Genomic DNA, 19112 nt, shown 5'->3' with positions numbered 1-19112 from the left:
CGATGGCTGGTGGCCTGTGAGTTCCGGACTGGGATTCTCGATAGGACGCCAGATGTCTAGACCAAGTGGTGATCTATGCTGGAACCCTGATTCATGGTGCGTCTGGCCAGCAATGCGGCTTGTGGCCTCGGGACTGTTGGGGGGAGTGGAGCGCAGTGGCGTGGCTCCTCGACAGCCGCAGCGAGGCTGTGATCAAGAGACGGAGTAGCGTCGAGTGGGCAAGCAAGACACGAGGATTGACGAAGCGAATAAGAAAAAGAAACCCACGAGAGGATCGAGGATTGGGTGTAGTAGTTAAAGAACTAGGAAGGGGGGAGGGGGCCCTGGCAGCGCATGCGTCACGTATCAAAGGAGCACCCAGGCAGCTCTGCGACAGGCTGGCGATGAGGCCGAGGAGCAGCGATGATTAGGATGAGCTGGATCGCACCGCTTGGGCCAAGGGCGTGCGGCGTGTGAGTTGAAGGGGAGGGGAAGGGTGGTAGAGATACGGATAGGAATTATACAATTACAAGAGAAATGGGTGATAAATAGTACGTATAGAAAGAAAGGGTCAAGGTGTAAGGAACGTTGGTGCGAAGTATCGGTACCTGGAAGCAGGTTTGAGACGGAGAGACCGAGACAGGTTGGAGAAGAGGAATTGGAGAGACGCAGTTGGTCCAGACGAAGCGTCTTCTTTCTTCCCAACGGTAAAAAGCACGGCGGAGGGTGAAATGAAAGACAAGAGAGAGGGGGAAAGAGAATGGGAGGGCGGGAGAAAAGGGAAAGCAATTGGCACGTAGGTATGTATCGGTTCTGCGCGAGATTAGTACAAAGTACTTTGGTGATGGATCGTACCTTTTTCTTCGAGAGAGAGGATCGAGCACATCAGAGCAGAGCAGGGGAGGGGAGGGCTTGGAGGTGGGAAAGGCAAGGGACTGACTGGTGGACAAGGACAAGAAGTGCAAGAGGCCAGATCAGACTAGACGGAGGGCGGAAGTTCGGATGGGGATGGATGGACACTACACGACACGACACGACACGGAAGGAGATGCAGACAGGAAAGAGGTGTGGGCGTGGAGACAGACAGGTGCAGAGCAGACGCAGATGCTAGCGTGATGAAACAAGCATGCATGCACAACGGGGAGAATACGGACCACTGGAACGCCGTCAATGGCGCGCGTTTGGTAGGTAGCGCCTGGGGTACACAGTACTGAGATGAAGGAATGGGCCGAGAAGACAGACAGTGCAGTGACGAGAAACGATTTGTGTTGTCTCGTCATGGGTTCTACATCGGACGTGGATACCGGGCTTCTATCAGAGCAAGGTTTGTATTAGGTATGTGCGATTAGGTATGTACGATGTAATGTTAGGTAGGTAGTTCGAGAAGGAAGACGCGGAGAGGGACGACCTGCCATCTCCATCCCATCTCATTCCTCTCTACCAACTTCACATTGAGAGAGTTCCCAACGTTCCTGCCGCTGGTTCATCCCTCCTCCTTGCTCGCCCTCTCTCCTGGGGCTCGGGGATAACCCTTGTTTGAGGTCATTGCTTGGGATGCCTAGAGTAGTGGGGAAGGAGACCGTGGGACCGTCCCTCCCTCCTGGTCGAAATGGCATTGGGGGTCGACTCGACCGAATGCTACCCAGAACACAACGTGACACCTCCACCAACTGGATCCGGTCTTCTCGTCCGCGTCCAAGGCAAGCCACTAACTATTTTTATTGTGCATGCAAACGCAAGGCGGGTCAGGATGCGATGCGGGACGCGGAGCAAATCCTGGATGGATGAGTTGCGCGTGATTTCTCTCACCCGCTCTGGTGCTGGTGCTGGTGCTGGTGCTCGTGCTCGTGCTGGAAAGGGCGGCAGCGACACGAGGGATGGGTGGAATGTAGGAGGAGGACCACCTCTGTTTCCCATCTGCCAATGTCAACAAACGCTCCCGGTCGATCAAGGGGGTGAGGCATAGCATGTTGAATACGTTTATTGTTGTCGAGATTGGCACGGGAGTGGGTGGTCGCCATCGCAAGGGCAACAGCGAGCCGCCTACGGATACTTGCCGACCAAAGTGCCTGCCTGCCTGCCTGCCTGGTCCTGTCGGATACAGCTCAGCCCGGCCTGCTGGTTCGATTTTTTGGAGAGCCACTGCTGGATTGGCCGTCCTGTTTCAGTCTTTTCCCCTCCCCTTTCCCTTACCCTTTTTCAAACAACAAGCATGAAGTCGTCGCGAGGTTTGCTGCTCCCGCCCCCCGTCCCGTCTTGGAGTCGTACATGGCCCGTGTCGACCTTGCACCTCGCTTCGCCGGTACGAACAGCAACTCCCGACTCTTGGCTTGCGGCCCCAACAAGCGCCTGCGTTGCGGACAATGACTGGAGGCAATCGCGGAGGTCTGGGGACCCCCAGCGATGCCAAACGCACTGCCTCTGCGGCTCCTCCTCTAGATCTGATTCATTCGACCCGGCTCATGGCTTTGTCACCGTTAGACACCGATGCTAGCCCGCCCCAGACTCAACCCGTGCTGTGCGAGCGAGCGTCTGTCTGTCAAGTACCGACCGGCCGGCAACGGGCCTCTTCCGCCAAGTCTCAGCTCGCGGCCCGGTTGCTTATCATGCCGAGTCGAGGAAGAGGTCAAAGCCACGGCCTGGGTGCCACCGCCTCCTGACTGGATGGCCTGTTGCTCATGCGGTAAAGACGAGAGACGTTGTTGGTCCTGTCCGTACAGCATTGAGGGCCAACCAGACTCATTTGCTATCTTCACCTGGCATGGAGCCTTAAATTCCGCTATCCAATCAATATGCCGCAGGCTACTGTGGTAGTCGTCCAATATGTCAATGCCGCACTAGGGTTACCGAGCGTCTGCTTTAAACCCCATTGGGAAATCAGCAAGCGAGCTCGGCAGTCGGGCGCCGTGCTGGAGGCGAGGGGCCCGCCACCATCGGCACTAGTCTTTCCTGCTGCCAGCTCCGACGTTTGCGCTACTTCGTTTGTGGCCGGATTTCCCTGTCCTGCGCCTACACTAACACCGCCGCCGCCGCCGCCCATCAAACCACCCAGCAATCTCGTCCATGCCAACTGCCAGCGAATCCGATGGGCGGCTGGCTATACGATGGCTATTCGATTGTTTGACAGCGCCACCTCTAGCTCTCGAGGATCGATGCCGGCGAAATGTGACTGTTGGTGTTATGGGCGAATCCCAATGCGCCGTCAGGCCGCTCATTACGACCGCCCATGCCTCTCTTCTGGATCGCTGCAACCACATGCCACGTCCTCCTGCATATATACACGTCTGTCTACCTGCGAATACCCACCTATGTTATTCTTGGTTGGAAACAGGGGCGCGCGGGGCTACGGCGCGGCTACAAGCTTCTCTCCTGGCAACATGATTACTTCCGTCACTCTTCACTGAGCCGTCATTCAAAACAGCAAGGCCCTGATGATGATCGCGTCGCCCTACCCCCTTCCGACCTACAGCTCAGTGAAGAGGAAAGAAAGAGGAAGAGGAGCTACTAGCGCGGTGGCCGACCCCACATTGCAGCTCAGGAGGCTAAAACACCACATGGCTTGCAGGCCTTTGTCCGACCAACGAAGCAACCCCATCCCATCCCTTTGTCATTATTGTCAAGACGGAACGTCCAGATATGGTTGAGACTCTCTGACCGTTTGACGGTTCGTATCAATTCCACCACTATTGCCAACACCTGCCTACCTAGTATCCCATGACTCGCGGGGAGGCTTTTTCGGCGACGGCCAAGACTACACGGAAAAACTCCTGCGAGTGAGTGCCGTCCCATTATCTATGGTTCCCTGCCGGAATTACCTAACGGCCGAGTATTGAGGGATAGTTCTTGCACGAGTGGCACGACTAACCACCCAGCCGATACTAGAGCTGTTCCATCGGAGACTCACATGATGCAACGCATGCCTGGCTACACTGTCAAGTTGCGCACATTACAGTACTATAATTGTTTTGACTCTGTTGTCGCGGCCCCCCGATACGACACAAATCCAACGTCAAATGCTCTCCATCACTGACGGTTTGATCGGCTTGTCAGGTGGACCACGGAGGAGCATCATATAACGAGGTAGCCGTCTTATGATCTGCCCGCCAACCCCAGCCTGCCCCCCCAGCGGCATGATTGAGCGAGCAAAAGATGTACTAATTACGGCAGACAAGGCCAGCCAACGCTCTGACTTAGCCAAACAGGGCCCATTACTCGCCAACGGCCCTCTCGGGGGTATACACATCCAGTTAGCAACTGCCCCGGGATTGGCGTCGTCTCATGTTGCCGCAGGCGAACCGCACTGCTGGAAGAGAGATTACACGAAAGCGATTCCATGAAATTTCGCTCTATTACTACACTATTGTAACCTTTACACACGTTGCGACTTTATACTTATTCTGTTTCCAAAGCAACTGCCGCGCTGCAAGGGAGCTACTGGTGATAAACACAATGAAATGGCGGGACGCGTTACGTAAGACCAATCCAGTATGGGAGAGATGCGAGCGATGTAGCGTCTTTTTGAACGTTATCCCTCCCTCGGTCAGATACATGCTCAGTTTCGTCTTCAAGAGAAATCCCGCTAATTCTGAGTAATACGACCTCTTGACACCTGTCATCTCACAGTCGCGGAAAGCCCGGTATCAGCCACAGACTCGGATCAATTTCACACCCTCAACGACGCGGCGTCGCAGCTATCAGTGTGTAAAATCGACCAACAGCTGCGCAAATTCTTCCAGGGTCAAACATCCCCGTCCTCGTCGGTAGGAGAACATGGCGGGTCTGGCCACGCGAACTTGGAACAAGGGTTGAACAGGCTTAAAAGTAACCTGAAACATACATGGGTGCCGCTCTTTTCGTCTGATGAGTGACGGCTGATATCTGAGCCCCTCTCTCCAGTCTTTTTTTTTTTTCCCTCCTTCGCGCCGTCCGGGATCACAATACGATCCGAACAGCCTAGGCCCTGGCGCCCTGACGTCTCTCATCTTGCGTCAACGGACGCTCCCTCCCTCCCCCCCAAATGAACCCCGGCGGGAGGCGAGCATGGGTCACAGCTGCTTGGAAATTCTACGATACGCCCACCCTCAGCTGGACAATGCAGTCCATTCCCTTTTTGGCAGCGCTGGGGAACAAGCGCATCTCATCGCATAAGGAACTATCCCACTTCGCTGATGGCCTCTCTAAGCGGGCCTACACTCCGAGGAAGCTGGTTCGTCGACAATCCAGATCGCCGCCAGTTTGGCCATAAATCCTCTTCCTCGCATGAAGATTGACATTGAGGGGGCCGGGCCTACTATGTCCGTGGAAAGATGGCGCTCGCAACCTCCATACCAAATAGGGTATCAAGACCCCTGAAGTGACGACAAGTCCGGATAACGCAGGTCTGCGTTCTCCTCAAGGAAGTCCATCCATCGCTTGAGGAAGTTGCTACCTCTGTTTGTGCCGCAGCGAGTCAGCGAAAGATAAAATACGCCCCGAAATGTTGAATGCTTGGGGGCGGCTCAGTAGTGTCTCAGGTGCAAGCCGACACTATCTGTGCATACGTTTCCGCGTCGCACGACCAACAAGCCAACTAGAATCGGAGAAGCAATTCTCAAACGGACTCACCTCTTGACCGTCTCCGAGTCCCCGATGACCGTCAATGAGCGTTTGGGTCGCGTCATTGCCACTACAGCGCATTAACGTTCATGCGTCTTGCCACACGGAACGCTGGGATATCCCCAGGCAAAGCGGGTTCATCATTTGTGGGCTTACCGTTCAGTCGACGTTTTTCGCCAAGAAACCCAACTTCTCCGTGCGAATTGCTCCTGACGAGGCTGACAATGACTGCCTCCTTTTCACGGCCTTGGAAGCCGTCCACGCTGCCAAGCTCGATGCCCGGTAACTGTTCTTTCAACGGTGCGAGAACGGCGAGCTTTTGGTTCCCACGGTGTCAGCATCATGCCACGATTCACGAATGCCGGTTCAGATGTCGAGCAGGGGTTGAATAGACGGACCTGAGCGTTGTAAGGGGTCACGACGGCGATGTCTTCCGGCTTGACTCCGGCGTCGACCAGTTTCTGAGCGTGCTGGCGCACCAGCGCCGCTTCCATCTCGTTGCTCTTGCTCTCCCCGTGCAAGCTAAACTTTGCCTTCTTAACGGCGTCCTTGTCATCGTCCTCATTCTTCTCGGGATAGTCGCCGCCCTGCGTGTCGATGAAGACCAGTGGCTCGTTTGTGTCTTCAGTGTCTCGGACCTCATACGGTAGGTCTTTCAGGAGACGCTCCCTGACTGCTTCTGCAGCAATGAGCTTTCCCTCGTAGAGCTCATCCGACGGGAACCTCATAATCTTCTCATGCATGCGGTATTGTGTGGTCAGCATGCGCTTGATGGATGGGCCATGGAGAGCGAGCAGTCTGTCAAACAGTGTCGTTTCCAGCGTCATACCCTTGATCTGCCTTTCCGCGCCGTCCTCCGATCCCGCCGCAGCCTTCACCCTAGAGTTGAGCGATTTGATCGTCGGTGGGAGCTGCAGATGATCACCGGCGCACACGGCTTTCTTCGCCGACAGCAAGGGTACCCAGCACTGCGCCTCGAGCGCCTGGCTGGCCTCGTCAATGATGACGATGTCGAATCGCTGGTCCCTAAGTTGATGCCCTCCCGCGCCGTGCAGCGTCGCCAGGACCACCTTGCTCTCGCGAATGAGGTTGCTGACGCAGCGGCGCTCGCGCTCGCGGAACTCCTTGCGAAGCTCCTTGAGGTCCGCGTAGATCTGGCGTTTCTCGCGGCCATTGCGAGTCTTCTTTATGGAGGCCTGCTTCGCGTCCATCTCGGTGCGGACATCCTTGACAATGGCCCCGGCCTCGGATGTCTGCGTCAGCACGTCGAGGGAGTGGGCGAGGACGCTGGGAAGCAGGCGGGCCGGGTGTCCGAGGCGGAGGATGGGAATCTTGTGCGGCGCGAGGCGCTCGACGATGTTGTCAACGGAGATGTTTGAGGGACCGCAGACGAGTATGCGGAGGTCGAGCTTGATCAGCTGAAGGATCAGCTCGATGAGGGTATGGGTTTTGCCGGTCTGGAGGGCGTCAGCTGCAGTGCCTCGTAGCTGGTTTCATCAGACGGAGGGACTAAGGCGGACTCACGCCCGGCGGCCCATGGATGAGAGCCACCTCCCGTGATGCCAGCGCAAACCGGATAGCATCCTTTTGGGAGTCGTTGAGCGAAGGGTCGATCCATTGGATCTTGCAAAGCTCCGAGTCCGCCGCCAGGTCCTGGGGTACGGGGGACGGGCTCGAGAGGCCGAAGAGGACGCGCATGAAGGCGGTGTACTCTGATTCGGTCATCTTTTCGAGCTTCTCCATGGTTTGATTCATTCTGCCACGGTCAGCTGCCCAGGCTCGTTTTTCTTTTAGGGGGGAACAAAGCCCGACAGGTGAGTATTCGGCAACGGGCTATCCAAATTTGTGAGATAGTCATGCTGAACCCAAGCCAAACTTTGAACCCACCCCTTTCGATCCCCGTAACACAATGGGGAAGGGATACGGAGCAATGCAGACTCACCTGCGGAACGTGACATCATCGGCCACCTTGACGATCCAAACCCTCCCGGCGAACTCCCTCTCCTCCCCCTTGCCCTCGTCGACGGCTACGCCAATCGTCTCTCTGCGGACCCTGGTGACGACGCCGCGGGCCCCCTTGCTCTCAAGCTCCTTGACCTCCTTCTTCTTGGCGTTCCCTGCGGGCTGCTCCGAGACGAGAACAATATCGCCCGGGCGGAGGCCGTGCTCGGGGAGCTCCGAGGACACGGCCGGGTCAGCGGCGAGTTCCAAGACGGTGCGACCGCCGAGGCCGGTGCGGCGGGCGCCGACAATGAGGTTGGGGAGGGCGAGGCCCGCGCGCTGAAGGGCGGCGGGGGCGTGGTGGGAGACGAGGGCCGAGGACTCGGCGACCTCGGCGGCGAGCTCGGCCGAGAGGAGGGCGAGCTGGGTCGTTGCGAAGGAGGGGACGGAGAGGGGTTCCAGTGCCGCCATGATCCTTATCTTTTCACACCCACTCGGGGACTTTTTTTTTTTTTTTTTTCCCTTTTCTTGCGCGCGCGGTTGCTTTCTGAGCTTGCTCCTCCGGCGGAATGTAGCCTTGATTTTGTGACCTTTCTATCTGGCGATGGGTCACAGATGGGAGTATTTGTGAGCGCGTGACCGTGTGAGCGATCGTGAGAGTGTGTAAGTGTGTAAGTGAGGGAGTTGTGTATGCGAGTGTGGTGCGTCACGAGAAGAGGTTGTAAGTGGTTCTACGGCCCAAGGGGCCCACAGTTGAGGTGCTGTTTAGCTTTGACGTCATCTGATAGGTCCGAGGGAGGAAACCCTTTCAGACGCGGTGCGAGCCGGAGGCATTCTCTAACTTTGGACTTTTAAGTAGTTTTGATCTCCTCTTTATTGATTTTTTCATTTTATCATCACGTATTCTTACAGAAATAGAGAAATTCCCTGCACCCGGTTCCTCGGGAACGAGCTGCGCGCCGCCGGCCTGGTCCGAGGGCCGTCGTCTCTAGCCGCTGCTGCTCTGGCTAGCCTTGCGAGTTCAAGGGCTGGAGTGGGTACTGGTGTCGTGCAAATCCTAGGCTCTTCACTTCCTCGTTCATGTGCGCATTGGGGATCCCATTGACACGAATCAGAGTGTATCCTCGCTCTGGGCATGTCTCGGGTCTGGCCTTTGACGATAGCAAGCCAAGGGGAGGGGGGGGGGGGGACGTTATATGTCCATTCCTGCGTGACATGGGATGTACATGACCATGATGACTATGGTACCGGTGAGCAGCTCCGGTAGGTGCAGTTCCGCATCCGGCTCGGTCCCCAGTCCTCTCGACACAGCAGGACTTGCTCGGATCCCCCCACACGCAACAGGTGGGCGCCCCCCTCCGCCCCGTTCCGGTACCCCACCTTTTAACGCTCCCTGCCCGTGGGGCTCACGACGACGACGACGACGAGGCTCGCCGCCATGAGGGCGAAGGCCACGAGGGAGACGAGGATGACGGTGCCCCGGCTCGCCGGGAACTTGCCCTTCATGACCCAGCGCTGGGCGCGGGCGTAGCGCTGGTAGCCGAGGAAAAGGATGAGGATGCTGACGGCCAGGAAGGTCGCGCCGAGGGGCTTGCCCAGCTGGCGGAGGGTGTGAGCGTTGGGGTCTGCGGGGCCGGGGCCGGAGAGGGACGAGTTGAGGCGGAAGAGCTGCGTGACGGCGATGCCGATGGAGGCGAAGGCCAGCGAGGTGCGGAGCCACGCGAGGAAGGTCCGTTCTAGAGAGGGGGAGGGAGGTTAGCCCTGGGGGGGTGAGAAACGGACGGCGGCGGCGGCGCAACAGGACGCCGCGCCATGGGTTACGTACCGAGCGCGAGGTGGTCGCGGGCCACGCTACCCTTGTTCTCCAGCTCGATGCTCTGAAAGCTCGAGAGGAACACCGTGTACCACGGCTCCTTGTCCTGCGCGGCGCGCTCCTCCCGCGCGACCAGGTCGTCGTAGTCCTCCTCCTCCTCCTCCTCTTCCTCCTCGACCTCGGTCTGGGCCGGCAGCCGGGTCTGGGCCGGCTGAGGGGCCGACTTACGGGACCGCACGCCGGCCGGCGGCATGGCGTTCATGCTCTGGTAGTTGCGGCCCGGGCCGCGGGAGATGATGCCGACGGTCTCATCGCGGGATCCGTCGGCGCGGGAGTAGTGGCGCGGGGGACTGGTGGGGGCGGAGCGGGTCGTCGAGAGTCTGCCGACCATTGCTTGTGCGCGACCTCGTGCTGCCTGCGTCCCGGGGGGTGTTCCCGAGAGTGTGAGTAAGAGTGAGATGCGGAAGTGTCCCGGGTGAGGGAGGAGTCAAGAAAGGGGGGGGGGGGGGGGGGGGGGGTTACAACGGCTAGCCAGGGTTCCCGGGGGACGGAGGGGTTTAGCGGCCGGGGAGGCGGATGCCAAGCAATGAAGGGGTGCCGGAGCGGACGCAGAGGTCCCTCAGCAGTCAAATGCCGGGTGGTGGCGGTGGTGTGTGAAGGGCAGGTGCAGAAGTCAAGGCTCACACAAAACGTACCACTAGAATCTCGTCGATGCGCTCATTGGTGCTCTGTCTCCGGGAGAGCGAGCGCGGCGATGATGGGGAGCTGTCATCGTAACTTAAGCCGCGCGACGGCGGCGGGGTGTCGCCGGTGGACCGAGATTGCGGCCGCTGGGCGTCAGACGAAGGAGGTTGAGGGTAGGCTGCTGGTGCTGCCGGTGCCGCCCCTACGGCGGAATCATCATCATTGAGGGCGTACGCCATCACAGCCAAGACCTGGACATCTGCATGTCCTAGACCGACGGAGGATGAAGCTGCGCACGCGAGAGCAGGGGTCGAGTAACGTGATTCGACGATCGAGGCACGGTATGAATTAACCAAACGAAAGCAAGGGGGGGGAAACCTGAGGTTAGAGTTTGTTTGGAGATGGGAAGTTCTGGTTTCCTCGAGGAGCGGAAAGGCGATTGCGCGCGCGGAGAGCACGGCTGATGGGCGGTGGTACTGGGATTTCCTCGATGCAATGTCGCCGTTTCGCTAGCGCCGAAATTTTCGGCCGGCTTCCGGGGGATCGAAGGGAGGGAACGAGCGATGTCTGGGGGGGGGATAATCGATAGCGGGCTCCAGGGTGCGGGGGAATAAGGTTTGGAACGGAATAACAGACTTGCGAGAGCTTTCCCTCATCACCAGGAAAACAACAACAAGAGTCGAGACGAGTTGGGTTTCCACGTCCCATCACGTGGCTGCAAAACTCATGCGGGACACATACTCTCACCTCGGCCGTGGAGGGGTGGGCGGTAGAGACCCTTGGGGTCGAGTCTTACCAAGCTTATTTCCCCGGACTTTCTTCTCTTTTGACTCCTCTAAAGCCGCCGTATGGATGGGGGGCACCACGCTTGGGGTCCGTCTTGGTTGCGGGGAGTCGATGAAACGCTGTTGGACGTTGGGCAACGGCCCCCGTCTTCTCCTCACTTGCTTGCCCGCCTGAGTGATGGGCGCTCATACTCTCACGAAACAGGCTCGACTGCTTTCATGACGCTTTTGTCCCCAAAGCCATGCGGACGACTTCGTTAATGAAGACCTTCCCGGAGGATAGAACCTCCCCCCCCTCCCCGCGCTGCTTGGCAAAGGAGCCAAAAACATCCGCAATGCCCAGTATACAAATAGCACCTCGTATCTCCCTCGCGCAGCCTGCTCCCTGTCCTCAAACCTGAGCATCCAACGCAGACAGCATCCCCCGTGAGTTTCCTTGTTTTGATGCCGGCGTGTTTTCAACGGCTTGAGAATCCCCCGTTACTGTTACGGTAGTATACATCCCCGATCTCTCGGCGGGACGAGCTAGAATGAAATGTCCATGCTTGTGGGCGGGCATGGCTTCGTCGACACCGACTTTCCGACCCGCCATGTCAGAGGGTCATCAAGACATGCGCTCCGCCCGTAGAAGGTCGCAAGAATATGCCCTTGTCACGTCCAACGGAAAGTTGACGACGGATAAGGGCGCAGGCCATGTGCCGCATGTCACCTCCGTCTCGCGTGCACTGAGAAAGCCGACTTTGACAAATTTGCTTGTATTTGTGAATCATCTACTTCCACAGCCCGACAGCAAGAACCACCTCTCCGTTCTCGTCGTAGATGGACTTGGCTTTGATGTACGCCGTCGTGCGGTCCTGATACTCTCCCTCCCCAGCCGGTGCCATGGCCGCGGCATTGCACTCCGGCACGTTCAGGTACATCAGATACGCGAAGCCGGCCTCCGACGTATGCTGTCTGCTGCCGATGGACTCCAAGTACGCGCGTTGTATCCACTCGGTGACTTCGGAGAATGACGTCGGTGAGCGAGCGTTCGCGCCCCGTCTCGCGAGCCAGGAAATAGTGGTGTGGACAAGCGCCCCCGAGATCACGACGTGGCACACCCTTCTGTAATATGGCACATTCTGCGATGGCTCAAGGTTGTAGGTCTGATACTCAACAGACGACGACGCGAGGCGCCCGAGGCCGAGATGCGCGTGCCATTCCACGCCAGCTTGACGGGGGAGTTCCTCGACTTCAACAGCGAAGAAAGGGGGAACCGGCCTTCTACCCTCTCCTTCGTCCTCCTCGGTCGCGCCCTTGACGGCGGACCAGTCCGGAAGCTTTTGCGGACCGGGGCCGTCGTCGCCGAGGAACATGTACGCCGGGTTGAACTTGCGATCCCACAGGTCGGGTCCGCATCCGTTGTCCTCGTCCTCGTCCTCGTCTTCGTCGGGAGCATGTACGCCCTTCCACGCAGCAGCGGCGAGGCGGCTCTGGCGCCTCTTTCCTGCCTCATCCAGCGTGCGCGGGAAGTACGCAACCGCGCTGGTCCAGAGCTGCACCTTCATTTCAGTAGCTATGCGCCAGAGATGCTGCAGAGACAGAACGATTTGCATTTCCAAGTTACCCGTCGCCTCAGTGGGCAAAATCATGCTCGCCGGTACGAGCGGAATCTGGCCTGCAATCGTTACTGCTCTGGCTCCACCCAGGGCCGCTTCTCGCTCATCTTGTGGCAAAGCCGCCTGGCTACTCAGAGGTACGTCAATGGCCTGACTGTAGGGGCCAATGTTTGCAGGCGCCCAGTATGATCGGGATTGCACGTGAAGCCCATTCCGCTCACGGAGTCCCAGGTTTGGCTTCACCGTCAGGTGGATGTTGATGGCGCTTCCCGCCTGGAGCCCGCCGCACGAGATGGTGACTCGGGATGGGGGGTTCGGATGCTGGAACAGCTTGCTGTAGATCCTGTTGACCGTAGGAAAATCGGACATGGAGCTCAGAGAAATCACCGTGTTGGTGATGGCTGTCGTGGGCAGCGGCGGAGAATGATCAGCAAGGCGTTTTCGAACCTGGCAAACTATCTCTTCGGTCTGCTGCTCGACAGACAGCCTCTGATCCCCTTCCGCTTCGGCACCCAGAGACCAGTGAATGTCATCTGAAGGAGCCTTGGACAATGCCGATATGCTGCAGCCGTACGCCGCAAAGTCTTCATCCGACAGGGCTTCCTGGATTTGAGGAAGGGATTCGAGCAAGGATTGAAATCTCGAGTCTAGGAGGTCGGGCACCCGGGGTGGGGAGCAGCTTCCTCCTGTATCCGTCTCGGGGCTTGGCTTCTCGCGAACACTCGCCCCCTGAAAGCTCAACCACGACGTCCCGCCGCCCTCCTTGATAACCCGTCTCCCGGATTCCGGCACGTCGATAGTCTTCCGGAACAAGCCAGGCGGGCCGTCGAGCACGAGCGTTTCGAACTCGCCTCCCTCGCCAATGACAGATCCCTCGGCAGCGCCAAACTTTCTCAGGGCACGCTTGACGCGCGTGGCGCCCGCAATGGCACTCACCTTCTCCCACAAGAAGTCGTCATCGAGGCCTGCACTCGCGACCTTGATGATCCTCGCGTCTAGCCCGGCGGCTGCCATGTCGTGAAGCAGCTGGGCGTCCTCCACGGCTCGCGGGACGACGGGCGGCAGGACGGGGTACTTCCAGAGATACGCCAGCGGCGTGAGACCCAAGCGCAGCGCAACTGATTCCACACGCGTCCGTTGGTACGTCGACAAAATCGCCCCCGCACACAGGGCGTTGGCCTCTGGGTGGTCCGCCATGACGGCGTGGAGGAGGGGCACCATGCTCTCCGTCTCATCCGCGTCGGTCTCGGGGACCACATCGCCATCTTGTGCCGGCACGGCCTGGGCGTCATAGTCCCTGCCCTCGTACTTGGCGCTGCCGTAGATAGGCTGGCGGTAAAGAGGCAGTCCGGTGGCGTCCGCATACAGGGGTATGACCTGGTGGCCAACGGTCTGGTACATAAAACTGTTCAGGTCGGCGTCGTCATCAGCCTCTTTGCCAGTCTCCTGTCCTTCCCCCTGGTGCCCCTGAGTGTCCTTCAGGTGATGCGCCGTGGGCTTGTAAACGATGGTCTGCGGGGCCGAGTGTGTGGCGTCGGCGCCGGCGCTGGCGGAGGCACAGGGGAAGAGATTGGCGAGAGCGACCAGCCGGTGGCCGTTCCTCTGGCAGTGCAGAGCGGAGTAGAAACTGTCCTTGCCGCCCGAGACCAAGGCGATGACATTCAGCTGTTCAGACGACATGGCGGTCGGACCTCAGGCTACGGTTCGGATTATGCGGAACGGGGAACTCGGGCTTGGCTGTCTGGCCGGCCGTTTGGGTTGTTTGTGCCTGCAGTATGTCTGGAATCCCGTGCTGTGTTGTGCTGTGCTGTGCAGAGCCTGGCGTGTGCCTTGCTTGGTAAACGTACGCACGCGAGGCTTTGTGCAATTTTAACGGCCAGTTGGCGGGGCCCAGACTTCAATGTGGGGTCACGGAGCAGTCAGTCAATTCTGTAGCGAGCGGAATGGAACAGACTGGTTCGTCTAAAGCCAAGGAAGACCCTGAAACCACGGTTGGAGCTCTGCCGTCAGGGCGTCGCCTTACGTGGCGACGCCGCAGCTTTTTTGAAGGGGGAGCGATGGGTGAGGAGAGAGAAGCCCCAGATTGGATTGTGTAAGAAGGCAGAGAGAGAGAGAGATGTTAAATTGACGATGGGCTTCTCCGCTTAGATGGTTTGGGGGCCAGAAGTGGTGTAGGAGAGGGAGAGGGGGAGACGGTGCGGATACTGTACGCCAGTGTACAAAGTACAGGCGATGGAGCTGGAAGGCCCGAGGTACCTGCATCGCTGCCGGTACCTGCCCTCACTCACGCGAATGCATTACTTTGTATTCATCATGCCTTCTGTTTCCACGCGTGTACGGATGCTCTAAAGTAGGTACTAGGAGAATGGAGGACGGGCAGACGGGTTCATTCATGCTCCGCCCAGCGCGAACAGGCACATTCTCGCTTCCGTGACATAGGGATCGTCCACGGCTGCAGAAACGGATACGGCGCGGCAGCTGGATGCAATAGAAGCTATGGAGACTTTTCCTCAGGCCTTCCTTTGGAACGGGACCCTGCAAGTACAGCTACCAATGTGGCTACCTGCCCAAAAGGCCCAAGGCCCCGGCCTCTGCCCGGCCCTCAGCCTTCATCAAGATCCTGGCCGGCCATCTTCTCCTTCTTTATCTCTTCCATGGCTTCGGTGGATCTTCAAAGTCCCTGGAGGAGGAGTCGGTTGCCAGGACTGTACTAGCTGCTAGGGGTCCCGGAAGGGCCATGCAGCATGACACACTTACAATATCGCCGCCGTGGCTAGAGATATCCGCCTGATACCCTCGCTAGGCCTGGCCTGGGCCCGGCCTGGGTTTGACGGTACCTGGATCCTCTCGGCTCGTGGAGATGGTAATTTGCCGGTCGCCCAGGGGGGGCTGTCAGGCCCAGTTCTGAGGAGCCGGGCCCGGTTCTGCCTGAGGCTGTTTGATGATCCATCCCACACTGTGACCGGTGTGGAGGCAAAGAGTCGAGTGCGAGAGAGGGGGGGGGGAACGGAGACGTTAGGCCTTACGGGGACCTTGGTTGGGGGTCGCGGGCGGCGACGGGCCTGCAGATTAGCGGGCTATCCGTCCAGACCGGTTCGTCCTCTCAGTGTGTGCGCGCGCTCTTTCCCACTTTCATCTGGAGCGGGCCGCGCCAAATTTGCACCGAGGTTCGTCCTTTATGCTTGATGGTCTGATGGGTTTCATCACAACCTTACACCGCTCGACGGGTATCCAAAACTTATTATCTCGCACCGGCCTCATAGAGGCCGCCGCGCCGACCAGTGCTTGTGGGCTGGACTCTCGACTCGCACCACTTCGCTTGTATAGATTCATATTCATATCGAAACTGGGGCGCGCCGGAACGACGGCTCAACTCCCCGGATGGGACGTTGCACCTTAGGCAGCCTTCGCCTCTAGTCACAATAGCAGGTTCCATCAGTGGATTCACACTATGATGATGGACTGTTATGCTATATCGGCTCACCCACTTTTCCAGCGTCAAGACGAGGCTCTCATGAGGCAAACCTCGACCAAGAGTGGCAAGACGTTGTCATCCACGAACCATCATGACCAAGAGATCCATCCATTGCAAAGTCCGTGCCATCGGATAGATACTAGTAGTCTATAACAGCTTAACAAGGAGGAGGCACGTCCTCCCCCCCCCTCACGCCAGGATGTCTTTATCTCAAATCAAGCAAACCAAACCACCGTGCCTCGACCGCCACGATCGCGCCACGGATGGATCACAGCGACCCCTTGCTCTCCAAGGGTCGCCCTCTCCGAATGCCGGGCCTGACAGTAACCCGGGCAATAGTTCGTATGGGACGGGCAATGGAATCATGTGAACGGAGGGACATCATGGGTTCGAAAAATTTCACCGGAGCATCTCTGGCGGATACTGGTATCCGTAACGAGGTAAGGTAAGGATAGGATATGATTAGTGCCTTGCCCCAAGCTCAGGCGGGAAGGGAAGCTTGGGCCTCGAAGTCCTATGAGCGGTGAGCCGTGCCCGTTTACCTTTTTACCAAATTTCCCTTTCCTTCTCTCTACTTGCGGATAGCAATTTAGAGCACAAGTCGATTTTCCATCATCCCGGAGTTTTGAGATTGGGTTCTTAGACAGAGCCAATAGTGTTCCATGCCTTCAACCTGTCAACACCACCTGTATCCTTGGCGTCTGCTTCGTGACCCGTCACGGCGCCGCCGGGCACCCAAGATTTACACCTCCCCCCGGTAACTCTCGTAATGTAGGTGCCTGTAAAAGAGCAGGCCCGGCTGGCGGTGGCTGTGTCCAGCGAACCGCGGCCTTGAATCAGGATCCCACACAGCTCGGCCGGTAGTTCATCGCATGCCCTGCCTCACTCCCCGGAGAAGGGACCTCATATTGCTCAACCAATCTACCGGCAAATAATGTCAACGAACTAGCGGGCTGCGATCCAACGAGTTGTTCGAGGAGGTAACCTATCCGACTTGGTTGATATTAGTCTATTAGACCCCCAACCAATCACACACACACACCCTCGTCTTCGCCCCACTAGTGCCTGACTAAACTTTGCCAGTTACTGGGGTGGTAATTTGTGATCTTGTTACCAGTATCCGTTACTACCTCTCCGCCTTCTTATTGATTCTACTAGACAAATACTTCCGATGTTCGGATGCTACGTATACATGCACAAAATATAGCGTCCACGTCGCTGACATATAGCTGACAACTGTTTGTTGCCCCGCCTGGCCTGAGAACGTCGCATCCCCCCCTCCATACCCATCGGACGAAAACAAAGCGAAACCCAAACGTACCTAACCTTGACTCTATCTTGCCTTGTCTTTTCTCTTTTCCAAAACGCCCAACCCCCAGGCCCCACCCGGAGGACCAGGAAAATGGAATCACTTTCTCCTACCCCCCCGTTGGCCGCCAATCAGCGACACGGCCGGGCGTCCTTCCGCGTTCCCCTGCCCGCGTAGCGTCGGTAATCTGCCGTGTACGGGGCCATCCCATCGCGCCTCCGAGATTTCTATATCGTCTTGGGTGTTGAATAAGAGTGTGAGATCCCAGACTTCGTTTCGACTGCGACGATATGCGGAGGGAATCGCCCGAACCGTGACAAATGGAAGTTAATAATAATAGCCAGGCGGAGGAACTATGCCGAACAACCATGCTAAACCGTTGGAATGGGCTTTTGGTCCGCCAGCCCAGGCCAGGGGGTGGGACCGCCAGAGACAACCGGCAAGAATGGAACCGTTACAGCCTGATCCTAAGGGAAGAAAAGTGAGTGTGAGATAGAGAAACACAGCTAGACGCGAAACACACACCCCTCGGCGTCTCAGTTCAGCCATCGGAATCGTCGCGACTCAGCTCGAGGACGCCCGATGGAGTGAGACCAACGCCTCCATCCTGATGAGAGAAACGAACGGAAAATGTCATGGCAAAATGCCATCCCCGTTTGGCAAAATGGGAAGGATATAAAGAAAAAAAAAAAAAAAAAAAAAAAAAGCAGACACAGAGAGAGAGAGAGAAAGAGAGAGAGAGAGAGAGAGAGAGAGAGAGAGAGAGAGAGAGAGAGAGAGAGAGAGAGAGAGAGAGAGAGAGAGAGAGAGAGAGAAAAGAAAGTAAGAACCAAGTCTGGGGGGGCTTTGACCAAAAAAGATAGTGATAATAATAATAAGAATTCTTCTTGGCTGGGAGAATAAACGAAACATGACATGGTAGGAAAATAAAATAAAATAAGAAACTAACCTCCTCCACAAATGCCGCGCCCGCAGGTGATGTGTCGGTTAAGGCTGGTTCGGGAAACCCCAAGGCCAAACGGTCCTTCCCACCTGGCCTGTTCCCATGCGGGCGAGTGAGACAAACAGAAGGAGCGGACGAGACCTCGAATACCAAGAAAACAAAGGAGAAAAAGGAAAGAAAGTAGCTCGCCCAGAATACTCGAAAACACCCGGTTGGAACATGCATGACGGCATCCGGCCTCAGCCCGGGCCTGTCTCGTCTTGGAACCGTCGGGCTCAAGTATGCAGGAGGGTCGAGCCCTCACATACTTCCTCCCCCATCGGTCGATGGACGACATTAGTCACTATTCGCCGAGTCATAGATATCGGCGATCGCACATACATACAACGAGGCATTGTTGGAGGGGCTTTCAAGTTATTGGCATCGCGGAAAAAGTGTATCTTTTTTTTTTCTCAGTTTGTTCAAAAAAAAAAATTGTGTTTGTGTACATTGTGAGGGAAAAGTGTTTGCGGTGAAACGAAAAAAACCAAGCATCTTCTCTGTCCGTCCTGGTGATGAGTGCCTGCACTCACACCAGTCCTGTCCCTCCGCACTGATTTTTTTGCGGAATTCGACCCATGACCAACAAGAGAGCTCAAACGAAAGGGAGAATCCAGCCCGAGGATGGATCGATGGAGTTAAAATCAAAACAAAAAGTAAACACAAGAAGGCGGCGGCCCGAAGCGGCAAACACCCACCCCCTCCCGCAGGAGGCGGTCCGCGTACTCGGCGCCGCACAGAAGAAAGTTCCCTTGTTCCAATGCGATGCTGGCTGCCGGCCTCCGAACACGCTGGAAAGATTACAACGAGCGTAGAGAAAGATACGCTTGGACCGCTGCCAAAACAAAAAAAGATGGAGTCTGCTGTTTCCTCCTCTGCTGTAAGGAACTCTCAAAAAAGCCGCGCGAGAAACGATGAAAAGATGGAAACAATCATACTGATGTCTCTTTG

The 19112-nt window shown here is 57.3% G+C and overlaps 4 protein-coding genes across 4 annotated transcripts; all 4 read right to left on the bottom strand.

Moving 5' to 3' along the window:
- Positions 1-5318: 5318 nt before the first annotated feature.
- LY79DRAFT_503770 (P-loop containing nucleoside triphosphate hydrolase protein) lies at positions 5319-7986 on the bottom strand (the record flags this gene model as incomplete). The annotated part of the gene is made up of 6 exons (XM_060553434.1): positions 5319-5409; positions 5584-5644; positions 5731-5890; positions 5973-7031; positions 7099-7330; positions 7517-7986. 6 exons carry the CDS (start codon positions 7984-7986, stop codon positions 5319-5321), a joined length of 2073 nt encoding a protein of 690 aa, XP_060420904.1.
- A 700-nt stretch (positions 7987-8686) lies between these two features.
- On the bottom strand, positions 8687-9825 carry LY79DRAFT_533479 (uncharacterized protein). The gene is made up of 2 exons (XM_060556366.1): positions 9341-9825; positions 8687-9251 (listed from the first exon to the last, which is right to left on the bottom strand). The coding sequence occupies exons 1-2, from the start codon at positions 9717-9719 to the stop codon at positions 8899-8901; spliced, it is 732 nt and encodes a 243-aa protein (XP_060420903.1). The 5' UTR covers positions 9720-9825; the 3' UTR covers positions 8687-8898.
- A 1723-nt stretch (positions 9826-11548) lies between these two features.
- LY79DRAFT_533476 (uncharacterized protein) lies at positions 11549-14538 on the bottom strand. Its single transcript, XM_060556365.1, has one exon. It carries the CDS (start codon positions 14073-14075, stop codon positions 11568-11570), a length of 2508 nt encoding a protein of 835 aa, XP_060420902.1. The 5' UTR covers positions 14076-14538; the 3' UTR covers positions 11549-11567.
- Positions 14539-16885: 2347 nt separating this feature from the next.
- On the bottom strand, positions 16886-17854 carry LY79DRAFT_533473 (uncharacterized protein). The gene is made up of 2 exons (XM_060556364.1): positions 17705-17854; positions 16886-17646 (listed from the first exon to the last, which is right to left on the bottom strand). Exon 2 carries the CDS (start codon positions 17547-17549, stop codon positions 17289-17291), a length of 261 nt encoding a protein of 86 aa, XP_060420901.1. The 5' UTR covers positions 17550-17646; positions 17705-17854; the 3' UTR covers positions 16886-17288.
- Positions 17855-19112: the final 1258 nt, after the last annotated feature.

The sequence above is a fragment of the Colletotrichum navitas genome (assembly GCF_030913465.1).
Source record: "Colletotrichum navitas strain CBS 125086 chromosome Unknown LY79scaffold_1, whole genome shotgun sequence".
NCBI classification, from domain to species: Eukaryota; Fungi; Ascomycota; class Sordariomycetes; order Glomerellales; family Glomerellaceae; genus Colletotrichum; species Colletotrichum navitas.
The sequence above is the reverse complement of the archived record's forward strand: the minus strand, read 5'-3'. Positions and strand labels throughout refer to the sequence as shown.

Excerpts from the sequence above, each read along its gene's own strand:
- LY79DRAFT_533473 (XM_060556364.1), bottom strand. The coding sequence starts at position 17,549 with ATGGTTGTTCGGCATAGTTCCTCCGCCTGGCTATTATTATTAACTTCC.
- LY79DRAFT_533479 (XM_060556366.1), bottom strand. The coding sequence starts at position 9,719 with ATGGTCGGCAGACTCTCGACGACCCGCTCCGCCCCCACCAGTCCCCCG. Across the intron at positions 9,252-9,340 it reads CCGCGACCACCTCGCGCTCG|AACGGACCTTCCTCGCGTGG; the intron begins GTACGTAACCCA and ends CCCCCTCTCTAG.
- LY79DRAFT_533476 (XM_060556365.1), bottom strand. The coding sequence starts at position 14,075 with ATGTCGTCTGAACAGCTGAATGTCATCGCCTTGGTCTCGGGCGGCAAG.